This window comes from Stenella coeruleoalba (genome assembly GCF_951394435.1).
Source record: "Stenella coeruleoalba genome assembly, chromosome: 2".
Lineage (NCBI taxonomy): Eukaryota > Metazoa > Chordata > Mammalia > Artiodactyla > Delphinidae > Stenella > Stenella coeruleoalba.
The window spans coordinates 177,439,290-177,454,446 of NC_137147.1; the positions used below are offsets into that span (position 1 = coordinate 177,439,290).

Below are 15,157 nucleotides of genomic sequence, written 5' to 3' on the forward strand. Positions count from 1 at the left end.
ATTCCTGGTTTCGTGGTCAAGACAAGAAGGTCAGCCTTCGTGTCCAGGTGAGGCAGCTGGGGGCACCGGCGGCTCTCCCTAAAGGGCCGAGAGGGAACCCCTAACGTGGCTGTGGGGCACTGTCAGCCCAGAGCCGAGTCCAGGAAGGGCGGGGAGACCCCGAGGCCCCCCCACCGCTCCGCTCTAGTATAATGTTGAATACAAGTGGTGAGAACAGACATCTTTGTCTTTTTACTGACCATAGAGGCAAAGCATTTAGTGTTTCATCACTAAATATGATGTTAGCTGTGGGTTTTTTTTACAGATGCCCTTTATCAGATTAAGGAAGTTCCCTTCTATTCTTGGTTTGTTGAGTGTTTTTATCATGAAAAGGTATGGAACTTCATCAAATGCTTTTCTTTTTTCTTTTTTTTTTCTTGCATCTATTGAGGTAATTATGTGGGTGTTTTTGTGTTTTTTTCCTTTATTTTATTTTACACTGACTGATTTTTGGACAGATACCAACCTTGCATTCCTGGGATAAATCCCATTCGGTCATGGTACGTAATCCTCGTTATATGCTGCTGGATTCAGTTAGCTAGAATTCTGTTGAGAATTTTGCACCTATAAACTAGTTTTGTTTCAGGTAACTGATCTGAGGAAAACGTGACATAATATTTTTAATAATATCCAATCAAGTGCAAATATTCCAAAGTGTTTTACTCTCACCTCAATATAATCTGTATCACAGTGGGCAGAACTTCCCGTGTCAAAGGCAGTGAAGTTGAGAAGAACCACTTGGCTTTGGGGTTGGTGGATGGTCCACCTGCAGATCCTTTCTCCTGGATACACGTTAGGATAAAAGGGCGAGCGGATGACCCCTTCTCCAGTTAATTCACCTCCACACGCTGTAAGTATGAAAAAGACAGTAGTGTGTGTCCAGAGATAAATGACTGTTGCCCTCAATTTTACTGCAAAGCTTCACTCTGCAGGAGGACATAATGGAATGTAACACTACTATTAGAATTTTCCCCTTACCACTGGAGGACATAAAATTACTCAATTATTTCAAGAAATGAAAATGTTATAATCAGGCAAATGAGACATTTAAAAATTAAGGCATGAGTTTTCTTACCGACTTGATAAACAGCACTGAAACTAGCTCTTACAACAGAAGCGTCTATTTTAAGCCTGATCCAGATACTATTAGTGATGGATTTAATGTGAGAGAGGGTTTCACTGCCACAGACTTTTCCAAGTAAGGTTTGATCATCTCGAACCTAAACAGAAGAAGAAAATTGATCTGTAATCCTAATCAAGAATCCTAATCAATAAAGAAAAGGAAAGAAAGAAAAGAAGCACAAATACAAAAAATTAAAAATGACAAACATGATACAAATACACAGATACTGAAACACTTGTTTAATATGATAATTCTATGTACAGCACTATGTTAATATAGTTGAATGTTTGAAATGGTTATTTCCAGAAAAATATAAATTACTAAAATTATCTCAAGGAGAAGAAAAATAAAATCTGAATAGGCAATAAGCCATGGGTAAAATTGAATATAATACAATTAATTCCCCCCAAAAAACTCCTAGAAGATGCTCTACCTGGTAAGTTATATTAAACTTGTAAGGAAAAGATAATTCCCATATATAATTTGTTCTAAGGAACCCTCAAACATGGAACAATTCCCAAATAATTTGTCTCAGAACCATCTCACCAAATCCCAACATAGATAATACAAAGGAAAACTATGGGTAGATCTCACCTATTAATATAGATATAAAAATCCTACACACAGTTCTAGAAAAATGAATTCTCTCCATTGTTAGGCTTATATATCAAATAAAACATGAGGTTAAGAGTAATGCAAGGATTGTTTCAAATTATATATATATTTTTTAACATCTTTATTGAAGTATAATTGCTTTACAGTGGTGTGTTAGTTTCTGCTGTATAACAAAGTGAATCAGCTATACATCTACATATATCCCCATATCTCCTCCCTCTTGCATCTCCCTCCCACCCTCCCTATCCCACCCCTCTAGGTGGTCACAAAGCACCAAGCTGATCTCCCTGTGTGATGTAGCTGCTTCCCACTAGCTATCTATTTTACATTTGGTAGTGTATATATGTCCATGCCACCCTCTCACTTCGTCCCAGCTTACCCTTCCCCGTCCCTGTGTCCTCAAGTCCATTCTCTACATCTGCGTCTTTATTCCTGTCCTGCCCCTAGGTTCTTCATAACCACTTTTTTTTCTTTAGATTCCATATATATGTGTTAGCATACAGTATTTGTTTTTCCCTTTCTGACTTACTTTACTCTGTATGACAGACTATAGGTCCATCCACCTCACTACAAATAACTCTCAAATTATAAATTAAGCTCACTAATAGATCCAATAAGCTAAACTATTTATCTCTATAGATGTCAAAAAGTTTGTTAGCATTCCTATTATTAGAAACAAAACTCTTAGAAAGTCAGGAGCAAAAGAAAATTTCCTTCATATTATAAAGACCACCTATTTTAAATCAATAGTCAGTATCTTATAGCGTGGTGGCCATGAGCATGGTCTACAGAGTCATGTCAACTGGATTCAATTCCCACCTCTGTCACTTACAAACCTCCACACTTAGTAACTTTGAACAAGTCACTAAATCTAAGCCAAGCTCAAGCAGTTGGAGCGAACAGGTGAAACAAACGTGTGAATTCCTTAGCGAAATGCCTAGTGCTAGAAGAGGTGGACTGAAGAACAGCTATCGTTATTCTTGACCTTTCTGAAGTTCCTCACTCAAATCAGGAATTCTTCCATGGATGTTCATACTACCTTTGTTCTACAGAATTATTTTGGAAGAGCTAGCCATCCACCTACTAATCCATTCCCTCGACTACCATCTTCAAGGCATCAACAAACACCAGGGCCTGTACTGGTGATACTGCTGTGAAAGACAGTCACCGCTCACAGGAACTCACAAGAAGCAAGCACTTTTTTTTCAAAAGCGTGAGCGTCACGTACAGGGAAGGAGAGAATATGCTCTTTTACTACTTAACACAATGGGGCTCCACGGGTACCTCAGTTAGGCATTTTGGAAATCCGTGAAGGCATATTTGGTTTTGTTTTCATTATTCACAGGATGGGGGTGGGGCGCTACTGGCATTTAGTGGCTGGGGACCCAAGATACTAAACACCCTGAAATGTGAGAGCCAGTCACACACAACAAGGATTCTCCTCTCTCCTGTGTGACCTTCAATGCAGTGACAGTTACAAGTGTAAAATCTAGCTCTGGTTTATATACCAAGTGCAAAATACTTTTGCTCAATTCTAACACACACCGGATTTTCCAGGATTACAAGTAGAGTGTGAATCAAAAGAAGTCCTTTTTTTCCTCCTGGAAATCTGCCAAGAATTGGTCGCCATTTCAGAAAATTCACCAACCTACGTAGCCACGTCGGCCTGCGTTTTTAGTGCGGCGTTGATAGGGTTTAGGGGGCAAACAAGTTACGACTTCATTCTGTCTTCAAGTGCAGCTTGCCTAGGCTTTTAACATACTGTCATAACTTTTTAAATTTCATTTAATTAATTTATTTATTTGGTTGCGCCCTGTCAGTTGTGGCAGACGGGCTCCTTAGTTGCGGCATGCATGTGGGATCTAGCTCCCTGACCAGGGATCAAACCCAGGCCCCCTGCATTGGGAGCATGGAGTCTTAACCACTGTGCCACCAGGGAAGTCCTCATAATTTTTTTTTTTACTTTGCTTTATTTCTCCTAAATCTTACACTTACAATTTTATTTTTATTTATATAATGTATGTATACAATATGAGCTGATATTATCTATGAATTTCATTTCAGAATAGCATAAGGTTGATATAAGAAGGTCTTAAAGTGTAGAGAACCATTAACTTAACCAAATACTCTGAACTCCTACAGAGAATGAGGGAATATTTCTCAGCAGAAGTAACTTTTAAGTTGAAACTTGGAAGAATATCCAGGTCAAAGGGAATGGGCAGTAAAGGGAAGAGCTTAAAAGTATAATCCTCAAAGCTGGTAGGGATATGGTAACATGTTACTCCCATGCATAACTGGTTGGAAGTATAAATTTCTGGAAAATAATTGGACAATATGTATCAGGAGTCTTGGAAATGTTCATAGTTTTGGACCCGGTAACTTCACTTCTCACACTCTGTCATAAGGAAATCATTCAAGATGCAGACAAAGACACACAAGGTTCCACATCAGCGTATGCTCTATAGACACAAGAACTGAAAATATTCCACACGTCTAATAATAGGAGGGTGATTAAATAAATCATGGTACAGCCATATGACAGAGTCTTACACAGACACTGGCAATCGCATGCCTCTCCACTGACTCATCCCAAACCAGTTCCTTTCTACGAGCTGAACGCAAATTTCACACACAGCCGTAAAGTTATGCTACACAGCTCTCCAACCAAACAGCAAATCTCTGAAGGAAGAGAAAATTTCCATATCACCTTCAGCATCTAACAACTTTGCAAATAGGTGTCGGACAGACACTTGTTGATTCATTAATTGTAAGGCGTGGTATGACGGTTCAATTTTTGCTAGAGACGCAGGCATGCTACAGTTCTTGGAAACCGGAAAGCATGAAACACAAGGTAAGATGTCCTCCTGTTCTTGAACCCTCTGGGGTGCCCTTCGCTTCTGCTAAGACCGTAGCAAGCATCTCTCTTTTCTATTTTGCCCATTAGCAGATGACAAGGAGGAAGAAACACAGTCCAAAAGCAGCAGAGCAAACGCTAAAGCAGGCCGTTCCCCTGGGCCTCACTAATGAAATTCAAGGACTCCAGCAAGGAGAAAGGCAGCTGCAGTCCAAATGTTTTAAGAGGAACTTATAGGGCTCGAGGGCTTTAAACCTAGAAGGTACAATTGATCTTGGCTATGTTTCTCTCTCCCGGTGGAAATGAAACCTTATTAATTCTGAAAGTCTATCTTCTCCCTGGAGCCCAGGCATGGCAATATACTATAACCACAATCCCTCAGTGCTCTAAAGTGACCCCAAATCATGCGCAGCGCATCCTGTATTCACCATCTTAGGGCTGTGAATTTGCATGCCTCCCTCCGCCCCCTCAGCGGCAACAAAAACCTCTTTCGTTTTTCCTATTCAACTTCCTCCTGTAAGAGACTGAATATCTCACAAGCTCATGGCCTTGTGACTTGTGCTGTCTCCCTATGGAGATTTAATATTTATCCTTCCCGTTGACTCTGGGCTTGGCCACAGGTCTCGCTTTGCCCTAAAGAATGTGAGCAGAGGTGATGTGCAGTTTCCAAGTGGAAGCTTTGGGGGTCACTGCACGATTCAACCGTCTTTTCCTTTCTGCTCTCACAAGACCAAGGGCTGGGGCCCCAGGGACAGGTGGGACAGGGGCCAGATCAGCAGAACTGCCACCGATACCAGACTAGCATGTTAACACCAGTGGAGAATAAACATATGTCACTGTAAGCCACAGAAATTTTCTGTTATTGCTTTTGATTTGTTTTCTTGTTATTGACTGTTTGTTACTGCGGTGTAATCGAGAAAGATGACTCATATTTCAGCCTGGTCTGTACTGTTTCTTAAGAAGTCAGCTGAACTCATGCCATGGTCACTTGCATCACCACGCCAAATTCATTCTTTACTGTGGATCACGTTTGCAAAGAAATGACAAGGACCATTCCAAATTCTAGTGTTCTGGGGACCAGGCCCAGATTTTTCATTGTTTGCTTTATTCATTCAGCAAACACTGATGGTTTCAGGCTCAGAGATCCAATTGATAATCTGTGACCCATGGTTTTTAACCCTACGGAATACCCCAAATGCTTCTGATCTTTAACATCGGCAGATGGATCTGGTTCCTGAAGACAAACTACTCATACAGAAGGTTTTTTTTAAATGAAAAATAGTTCTTATAAAGGAGCCTGTAGAAAGAGCTAAAATTAACTGGGCTGTAAAACACAGTTTATCTGAAATTTTAGGTGGATCTGAAGCCCAGTCAGAAGTAAGCTTTAACATCTGTAATGGATCAGGTCCTAAAGCCAGGACTTAATATATGTGCTCATTTGTTCATATCTGCTACATACACAGATTTGTTTTTATATAACAATGTCAAAAATTTGATTAAGTATTAAATCATAATTCAAAGCAAACGAAATACTTTGGCACTTAGGCTTGGTCCAACCAAGAGCTGAAAACAGAACCTTACCATACAGTAATGTTTAACACGTGGCTTCTTGTGAAGTGAGTGTTGGGTTGAAATGCCCCTTAGCTAAACAAAGACTTGATCCTGGAGACCAGCCTTGGGTTCATCTGGGTACACAGGAGCCGGGGTGGGGGAAAGGGGGGTGGCGATGTGGCCCCATTCCAAATGAGAGACTAAAGGGTGAGGGGTAAGAGGTGAGAGAAGCCACACAGGGACTAAAAATTATCTTCTTAGATATCTTGTTATCCTTCTTTATTCATTATTATGTTTCATGATTTCATAGTCAAAATTTTAAAGCTTTTTATGCCTCTGGAAACAGTGGTGCTTCTAATATCTCTATCAATAGAGTAAATTTATCCTTTGTCTGCTTTTTTTAAAAAAATCTGCTTTTCTCAAATCAGGACTACAGGTGTAGTTTTACCTAGAAGTGTGCTCCTACATGACTGCCAACTCCAGTATGTCACCTGCTTCCACCTCTCTTCTCCTCCCCCACCATCATCATCATCATCATCATCGGAATCATCGTCATGTTAACTTTTACCAACCATTCCTGGTGATCCAGGCACTGTGCTAAGAACGTTCTAATTGTTTCTCTTTTCATTTAGCAAAGCTAGCTTCTTTACCCCCATGTACAGAGCCCTACAAGATCTAGTTCCTGCCTAACTCTTGTTTCCCTCCTCTCCTTTGTGATTCCAGCCGCACTACTTTATTTTCAATTCTTCATGTTTGCCATGTTTTTTCTCAGTTCAGTGTCTAAGGCTATGTTGGTACCTCTAGCGGGAATTCTCCTTCTCTTAGCTCTTTGCATTGCTAACCCTTCTCATCTTCAGACTCAAAATGTGACATCCTTAGGGAAGATACCCCTAACCATTCAACCAAAGTCATCAGCACTGTTATTTTCTTTCACGTACTTTCTTTCCTTCACAATACTCTTCCCACCTTGAAACTACGTAGTTGTGTGCTTACTTGTTTAATATCTCTTGTGTTTTATGTACCCATCCCCAACACAGTGCCTGGCATCCAAGTTGTCTGATAAATATTCATAGAATGAATAGATAAATGAGTGAATGACCTCTTCTAATCCTTCTGTAAACAGTAGTCGTATTACTATTCCTATTATGGATGAGGAAACCGAGGCTTACTGATGTCAAACATCATGCCTTCGGTGAAACAGAGAGCTGAAGTCCTCTGTCATGTTTTCATGCAATATTGTTCTCATTTATACCAGAGAGCATGGGTCATCCTCTCGATCTGCCCCAGAAGTCTGGAGCATTCTTGGTTACCCCATTTCCATAGCTTCCTCTTCTCACTCACTGCTCTCCGTCTCACTTGTTCCGTGGGGTTTGTGATGTCCATGTAAACATGCAACTCCTTTACACACAGGAAGGATCTACGCTATATGGTCCCTCACGACTCCAAAGCTAGGCGGTTCTACCACCCCAGTCTACCTCCTGGCGCCCACCACGCCAATCTGTAGAATGATTTCACCTGAGCAATAGCACATTTTATCACTTCATTAAAGAGCATCAGGATGGCAGAGCAATTTTGGAAAAACTGCGTTGACAACAAGTGCTAAGAAACTAACCAAATGTTTCTAGTCTCTGCCCAGACTCCAAATCCAATATGCTAAGAATGAAAACTATTGAACATCTCACCATGTCCCCTTTTTTCCTGCCATCTCTAGAAAGACATTTCTTTGAACTAAAGTTACTTCCAACGTGTGCTTAACTGAAAACAATGCTCCTCAGGCTACTCTGGTGAGCGTGCTTCCTGCAGCCACATTCCAGCTTCAGTTGTCAGAGGGCTTATTCTTTCTCTGCCATTTGGGTTTATATCCTTAAGAATTTTTCTGTGAATCACAGTCATGAGACTCTGACCAACACGTCCCCTTGAGGGTACCAAGTGTGCTCAGGCAGGCCGGAAGTCACAGCCCTCTCTCCCCCAATCCCAAGGCTGGAGCTGAACAGCTTCACTGCCTAACAAAGAGCAAAAGGAAGTACTGTGTGAATTTGAATTCATCTAAAGACCTGTGGGGACGTGGGAGAGCTGTGCAGCACCCTGCCTCCCCCGCCACCCCAGATTCCAAGGGAAGACAGATCTTCAGTGTTCCAGTTTACTGTGCTCTCCAACTTTCCCATTTTTTTGGTTCTTTCTTTAAAATCTTAGAGCTTTTACCTGGTTTTGATATATAGCATTTTCCTACATTGTCTTTCATTTCATTTTCTAGTTCCTTCCTTAACCCAGTAATTATTTAGGAAAAAGTTTACAGATTTCCAAGAAGTTGGACATTTAAAATTTTTTATAATTTCTACTTGCATCGCATTGTAAAGAGATGTGTGTACAATTTCTGTTGTGAATTTACTGGGATTGGCAAGAGGTCTAAAATATGATTAATTTGTCATTCAATGAGACTTGTAGAATGGGTACACATTCCCTAGATTTCAGAAGCCAAATTTAGTGTAATGTATTCTCCCTATCTTATTAATTATAGTTATCAATCTTTCTCTGCTGTTTATTTCTCTTTCCTCTTCTAAGAGGGAACAACTTCCCCAGAAGCTCTCCTGTTTCCCCACAAGGTCCCTCTCCTCCCCCTTCCCTTACTAGTCTCTCTTCTGTGCTCCCTTTCGACTTCCCCAGTTTTGGTGGGGAGGGACAGATGATGTGGGATGGGTCGAGGAGATCTGGTGGGGCGAACAATTCTGTTCATTTCCTTCCATATCCTATTTCAAGCCCTGGCCTTAGTATCACATAAGCTTCTGAAATTATTATTCAGCCTAGTGCTCACATTCTCTGGGATTAAAAATTAAACTTTCATTACTACCTTATGTGTCCTTCACTCAGAGTTCTGACGGCTTAAATCACTTATGAAATATTAATGAGAGGGGCTGCTTTTTATTCTGGAAAGATAGTTCTGTCACATTCATTGAACTATTCTCTACAGTTTAAAAGCTCTCTTAGACAAAAACAGAGGGATGAACAGTTGATCTATTCTTCCTATACTTATTCTTTTGTTACCAGCCACATCACATCACCCATGGGTGACAAATCTTTTTAGAAGTAGAAACTTTGAGAGAGCTGTATAAATCCAAGAATTAATACATAAATGTGTGTTTCTTGTTTTAAAAAAAAGAAAAAGAAAGATATGCTACACTGAGTATGGGTAATACCACAGTTATTATCACACCCACCAGAAGGCCAGCATCAGCCCCAGGACCCCCCCAGGCCATGTGGCCAACCATTCCAGGACCCAGTCCTGCCTACCAGCAGGCTCATCACCGGCCCTGAGACACCCCCCCCAGACCATGCAACCAGCCATGCCAGGTCCTAGCCCCACCCACCAGTGGGCCCAGCACCCGCCCCAGGATGCCCCAGGCCATGTGACCAGCCACACTGGGGCTTAGCAGTGGGCCACCAGTGGGCTGGCAGTATCTCAAGAGGCAGGCCTCACAGCCAACAGGATCAGGAGCCAGTCCCACCTGTCAGTGTGCCCACAGCAGTTGGCTCTGTCACAACAGAAGGGGCCACTCAGCCCACATGGGGGCACCCACAGAGCATAAAGCTCTGGTGACCAGAGGCGAGTACGCAGCAGGGCCCCGTAGGACGTCTTCTACATAAGGCTGCTTCTCCAAGACTGGGAAATGTAACCTACCTACCTAATACAGAAAAATAAACACAGAGAATTAGGCAAAATGAGGAGACAGAGGAATGTGCTCCAAAGGAAGGAATAAGACAAATCCTCAGAAAAAGAACTAAATGCAGTGCAGACGAGCAATCTACCTGATAAAGGGTTCAGGGTAATGATCTTAAAAATATTCAATGAACTCTGAAAAAGAATGATGAACACAGTGAGAAGTTTAACAGAGAGTTAGAAAATACAGAGAAGATACCAAAAAGAGCTGAAGAATACAATAACTGAAATAAAAGATACACTCAAAGGAATCAATGAATTAGCAAACTTGGAAATCAGCCAAGCTGAACAGAAAAAAGAAAAAAGAATTTTTAAGAATGGGATAGTTTAAGTGACCTCTGGGACAACATCAAGTGTACTAACATTCACATTAAAGGGGTCCCAGAAGGAAAAGAGAGAGAGAAAGGGGCAGAGAACTTACTTAAAGAAATAATATCTGAAATATTCCCTAAACCAGGAAAGGAAACAGATATCCAGGTCCAGGAAGCACAGAGAGTATCACACAAGATGAAACCAAAGAGGTATAAACCAAGACATACTGTAATTAAAACAGAAAAAAAAATAAAGAGAGAATATTGAAAGCAGCAAGAAAAAAGCAACTAGTTATATACATAGGAACTCCCATGAGACTATAAGCTGACTTTTCAGCAGAAATTTTTCAAGCCAGAAGGAAGAGTAACAATACCTTCAAAGTGATGAAAGGAAAATACATACAACCAAGAATACTCTATCTGGCAAGACTATTATTCAGATTTGAAGGAGAGATAGAGTTTTACAACCAAGCAAAAGCTAAAAGTGTTCAGCACCACTAAACCAGCTTTATAAGAAATGTTAAAGGGTGTTCCATGTAAATGGAAATGAAAAGAAATCTGGGGTAGCAATACTTAGATAAGACAAAATAGACTTTAAAACAAAGCCTGTAACAAGAGACAAAGAAGGGCATTACACGATAAAGGAATCAACCTGACAAGAAGATATAACAATTACAAGTATATATGCACCCAAAATAGGCACACCTAATACATAAAGCAAATATTAGCAAACATAAAGGGAGAAGTTGACAGTAACAATAAAAGTAGGGGACTTTAACACCCACTTATGTCAAAGGACAGATTATCCAGATAAAAGATCAATAAGAAAACATTGGCCTTGAATGACACATTAGACCAGATAGATTATATAAAACATTCCACCCAAAAGCTGCAGATACACATTTTTCCAAGTGTACATGGAACATTCTCTAGGATAGATCACGTGCTAGGCCACAAAAAAAGTCTCAGTAAATTGAATAAGATTGAAATCATATCAAGTAACTTTTCTGACCACAAGAGTATGAGATTAGAAATCAACTACAGGGGAAAAAAAAACACCTTGCAAAAAGAAATACAAACATCCACATCTTTGAGGCTAAAAAATATGCTACTAAGCAACCAATGGGTCACTAAACAAATCAAGAGGAAATAAGGAAATACCTGGAGACAAATGAAAACGGAAACACAATGATCCAAAATGTAGGACACAAAGCAAAAGCAGTTCTATGAGACAAGTTAATAGCGATCCAAGCTTACCTCAGGAAATAAGAAAAATTTCAAATAAACAATCTAACTTTACACCTAAGGGAACTAGAAAAAGAAGAACAAACAAATCCCAAAGTTAGTAGAAGGAAGATATAAGTCATAAAGATCAGGACGTAAATAAATGAAATTAAGACTAAAAAGAATAGATCTCTTGGGGCTTCCCTGGTGGCGCAGTGGTTGAGAGTCCGCCTGCCAATGCAGGGGACACGGGTTCGTGCCCCGGTCCGGGAAGATCCCACATGCCATGGAGCGGCTAGGCCCGTGAGCCATGGCCGCTGAGCCTGCACGTCCGGAACCTGTGCTCCGCAACGGGAGAGTCCACAACAGTGAGAGGCCCGCGTACCACACACACACACAAAAAAATAGGTCTCCTGAAGACAATATTAGCAAACCAAATTCAACAATACATTAAAAGGATCATACACCATGATCAATTGGGATTTATCCCAGGGTTGCAATGATGGTCCAATATTTGCAAAGTAATTGATGTGATATACCACATTAACAAATTTAAGAATAAAAACTATATGATCATCTCAATAGATGCAGAAAAGGTTTTAACAAAATTCAACACCCATTTATGATAAAACTTTCAACAAAGTGGCTATAGAGGGAATATTCCTCAACATAATAAAAGTCATATATGACAAACCTACAGTCAACATCATACTCAACAGTGAAAAGCTGAGGTCATTTCCTCTAAGATCAGAAGTGAGACAAGGATGCTCACTCTCTCCACTTTTATGCCACCTAATATTGGAAGTCCTAGCCACAGCAATCATATAAGAAAAAGAAATAAAAGGAATCCAAATTGGAAAGGAAGCAGTAAAACTGCTACTGTTTGCAGATGACATGATACTACATATAGAAAATACTAAAGACACCACCAAAAAACTCTAGAACTAATAACTGAATTCAGTAAAATTGCAGGACACAAATTAATATACAGAGATCAGTTGCATTTCTATACACTAACAATGAACTATCAGAAAGAGAAATTAAGGAAACAATCCCATTTACAATTGCATCAAGAAGAATAAAATACCTAGGAATAAATCTAACTAAAGAAGTAAAAGACATACTCCAAAAACTATAAGATATTGATGAAAGAAACTGAAGATGACAAAAACAAATGGAAAGATATCTGTGCTCATGAATTGGAAGAATTAGTATTGTTAAGATGACCATACTACCCAAGACAATCTACAGATTCAATACAATCCTTATCAAAATACCAATGGCATTTTTTTACAGAATTAAAACAAATAATTCTAAAATTTGTATGGAAACACAAAAGACTATGAATAGCCAAAATAATCTTGAAAGAACAAAACTAGGTGTATCACACTCCATGGATTCAAATTATACTACAAAGCTATAGCAATCAAAATAGTATGGTACTGGCACAAAAACAGACAAGGGAGTCCAGAAATAAAGCCATACTTATATTGGCCAACTAATCTATGACAAAGGAGGCAAGACAATGGAGAAAAGACAGTGTCTTCAATAAGTGGTGCTGGAAAAACTGGCCAGCTACATGTAAAACAATGAAATTATAACACTCCCTAACATCATACACAAAAATAGACTCAAAATCCTGGTGCACAGTAAGTACTCTCTAAGTGTGAGCTATTTTTATTATTCTCAAAGTAGAAAAACAGATGTTGGAAATTTAGTTTTTATTTATATAAAAATATCTAAAATTGCTTCATAATGAAAAACTTTAATGTACCTTATGAGGGACTTTAGAAAACATAAACTGAATGAATATACACATTTACTTTATCATCTGAGTTTAAAACTTCTGGATTAAAAAAATATATTATTGTGGTACCATGGTCAATGCACTGCTCCATTATTGAGCTAGGTTCAGACCTTATGCTAAAATTCTATGCTTCCTCTCTCTACATGTGAAGGAGAGAAGAGGGTAAGAGGTTACATGGGTTTTTCCTGGAAAAATGAACTGGTCTAACTTAACATGAGCAAACAAAATTGTCAATGCCTCCCTGAGTTTATACAAAATGATTGCACCCAACAAAAAGTATTTTGTTTCTCTTGCTCAACACTTTAATTTGTGGCTTGACCAATAGTTAAACAAATGAAATACCAGGGGAGGCAGATAAAAACTGCCTTTTTGTCTCAGATATTCTTCTTATTACAACCATTACACACATTTAAATTAAAGTTTTCTGCGGGAGAGCAAGCAGAACTGATGAAGGGAAAAAATCCCTAAACTCTAAAACAAGGGTTATTCAATGCTTTAACTGAACTCCCTGCCACTGACTAGCTAGCTCACCCCGGGCAAATCCTTTTACTTCTCTGGGGTGAGGTCCCTCACATATATAACTGTCCTGGACAATCTCTGAAATCTGTATCCTATTAGTAAATGCTATTAGTCTTACTCATTTGTATTCACCTTAGTTATTAGGGCCTATTATTGGGACTCAGTTTAATAGCTTGTAATTTAGCATTATTATGAGCTTCTAGCCTCAGCTTTCATTTTTGTCCTCTGTTACTCTATTACCAATCTCCTGTTTCACCATCTGTAGATCTATTTTTGGCAAGTTCTTTCATATTCTCTAGGACAGGTGTTCTCAGACTCTAGCCTGCATCAGAATCAGCGGGGTTGGAGGAGGAGAGGACCTGTTAAAACACAGATTGCTGAGCCTGTGCCCTAGAGGTTCTGATGCGGTAGGTCTGGGAGAGGACCCAGAACTACACTACCCGCATCCAGGTCATCCAGGAGATCTGGATGCTGCAGACCCAGCAATCATGTGAAGACCTCTGCTCTACAGAATATGAAAAATGTTGATAAACATCATCTGAGGGCCACTAAGTAGCAAAAGTTACCTCAATGTAACTCTGAGAACAGCCACTCTGGCCTTCCAGCTCCACGTGGGTGAAGTTGACTTGGACTTGCTCTCCCAGAGGCTGCCTTATGGTATAGATGCACTGTCTGTTGTGTGTGAAAGGTCCGGACAAGTCAGCAGAGAGGAGACCCTCTGGGTCTGTGTAGTTCCCTCCACACTGCAGATCCACTGAAGAGAACACAGAAGCGAAGGGAAAGGTCACGTGGATGGCTGTTCCTCCAGCTCCCAGGCAATGAGATACAATTTTTAAAAACTATACACACACACCCCATCACACACCCACTCTATTCACCCTCTACGGGCTTATGCCTTTCGTTACAAGAGTTTTCAGCTTGACACGTATTTGTGGGACGTCCACGTAGTACCTAAGGAAATAGCTGTAGAAATGTGTGATCTAACTACCAATCTGACATCCTTTTCGACAAATTGCTTTTTAAATGCATTTATGCTCTCCTTCATTCAAAGGAGATCTGAGGCAGTTTATAAAATACATGTAACAGAATAAAATATATGACTAGAAAAATGAATCAGATTAAAGGAATAATGAATACAGAATAGCAAGACGCAGTCAGGGGAAATTTGCTATGCAGAGAGAACAGGTGTGACTACACAAATTACAGAAGGTCAGCTGCAGATTCACCCTGAAGCCGAAATAAATGGAGAAAGAAGACTAGTGAAAAGATGTTATTGTTATTTTTCCTGATATTGAGACTTAAAAAGTGTTTTTCCTGTGAATTCTCATCAGGGCACAATGATGTATGTTGAGAACAAAATCCGCTACAGCCCTAAAATAAAAGTCACAGAGCATTTCAT

The 15,157-nt window shown here is 39.9% G+C and overlaps 1 protein-coding gene across 1 annotated transcript in view; it reads right to left on the bottom strand.

The window, feature by feature from the left end:
- CUBN (cubilin) overlaps positions 1–15,157 on the bottom strand; it is a 263,561-nt gene that overhangs the window by 217,474 nt on the left and 30,930 nt on the right. The window contains exons 17-19 of the mRNA XM_079913331.1: positions 14,325–14,512; positions 1,115–1,259; positions 709–887 (exon numbers count right to left, since the gene is read on the bottom strand). Of these exons, the coding sequence (XP_079769457.1) occupies positions 709–887; positions 1,115–1,259; positions 14,325–14,512 (512 nt within the window). The remainder of the gene's footprint in view (positions 1–708; positions 888–1,114; positions 1,260–14,324; positions 14,513–15,157) is intronic.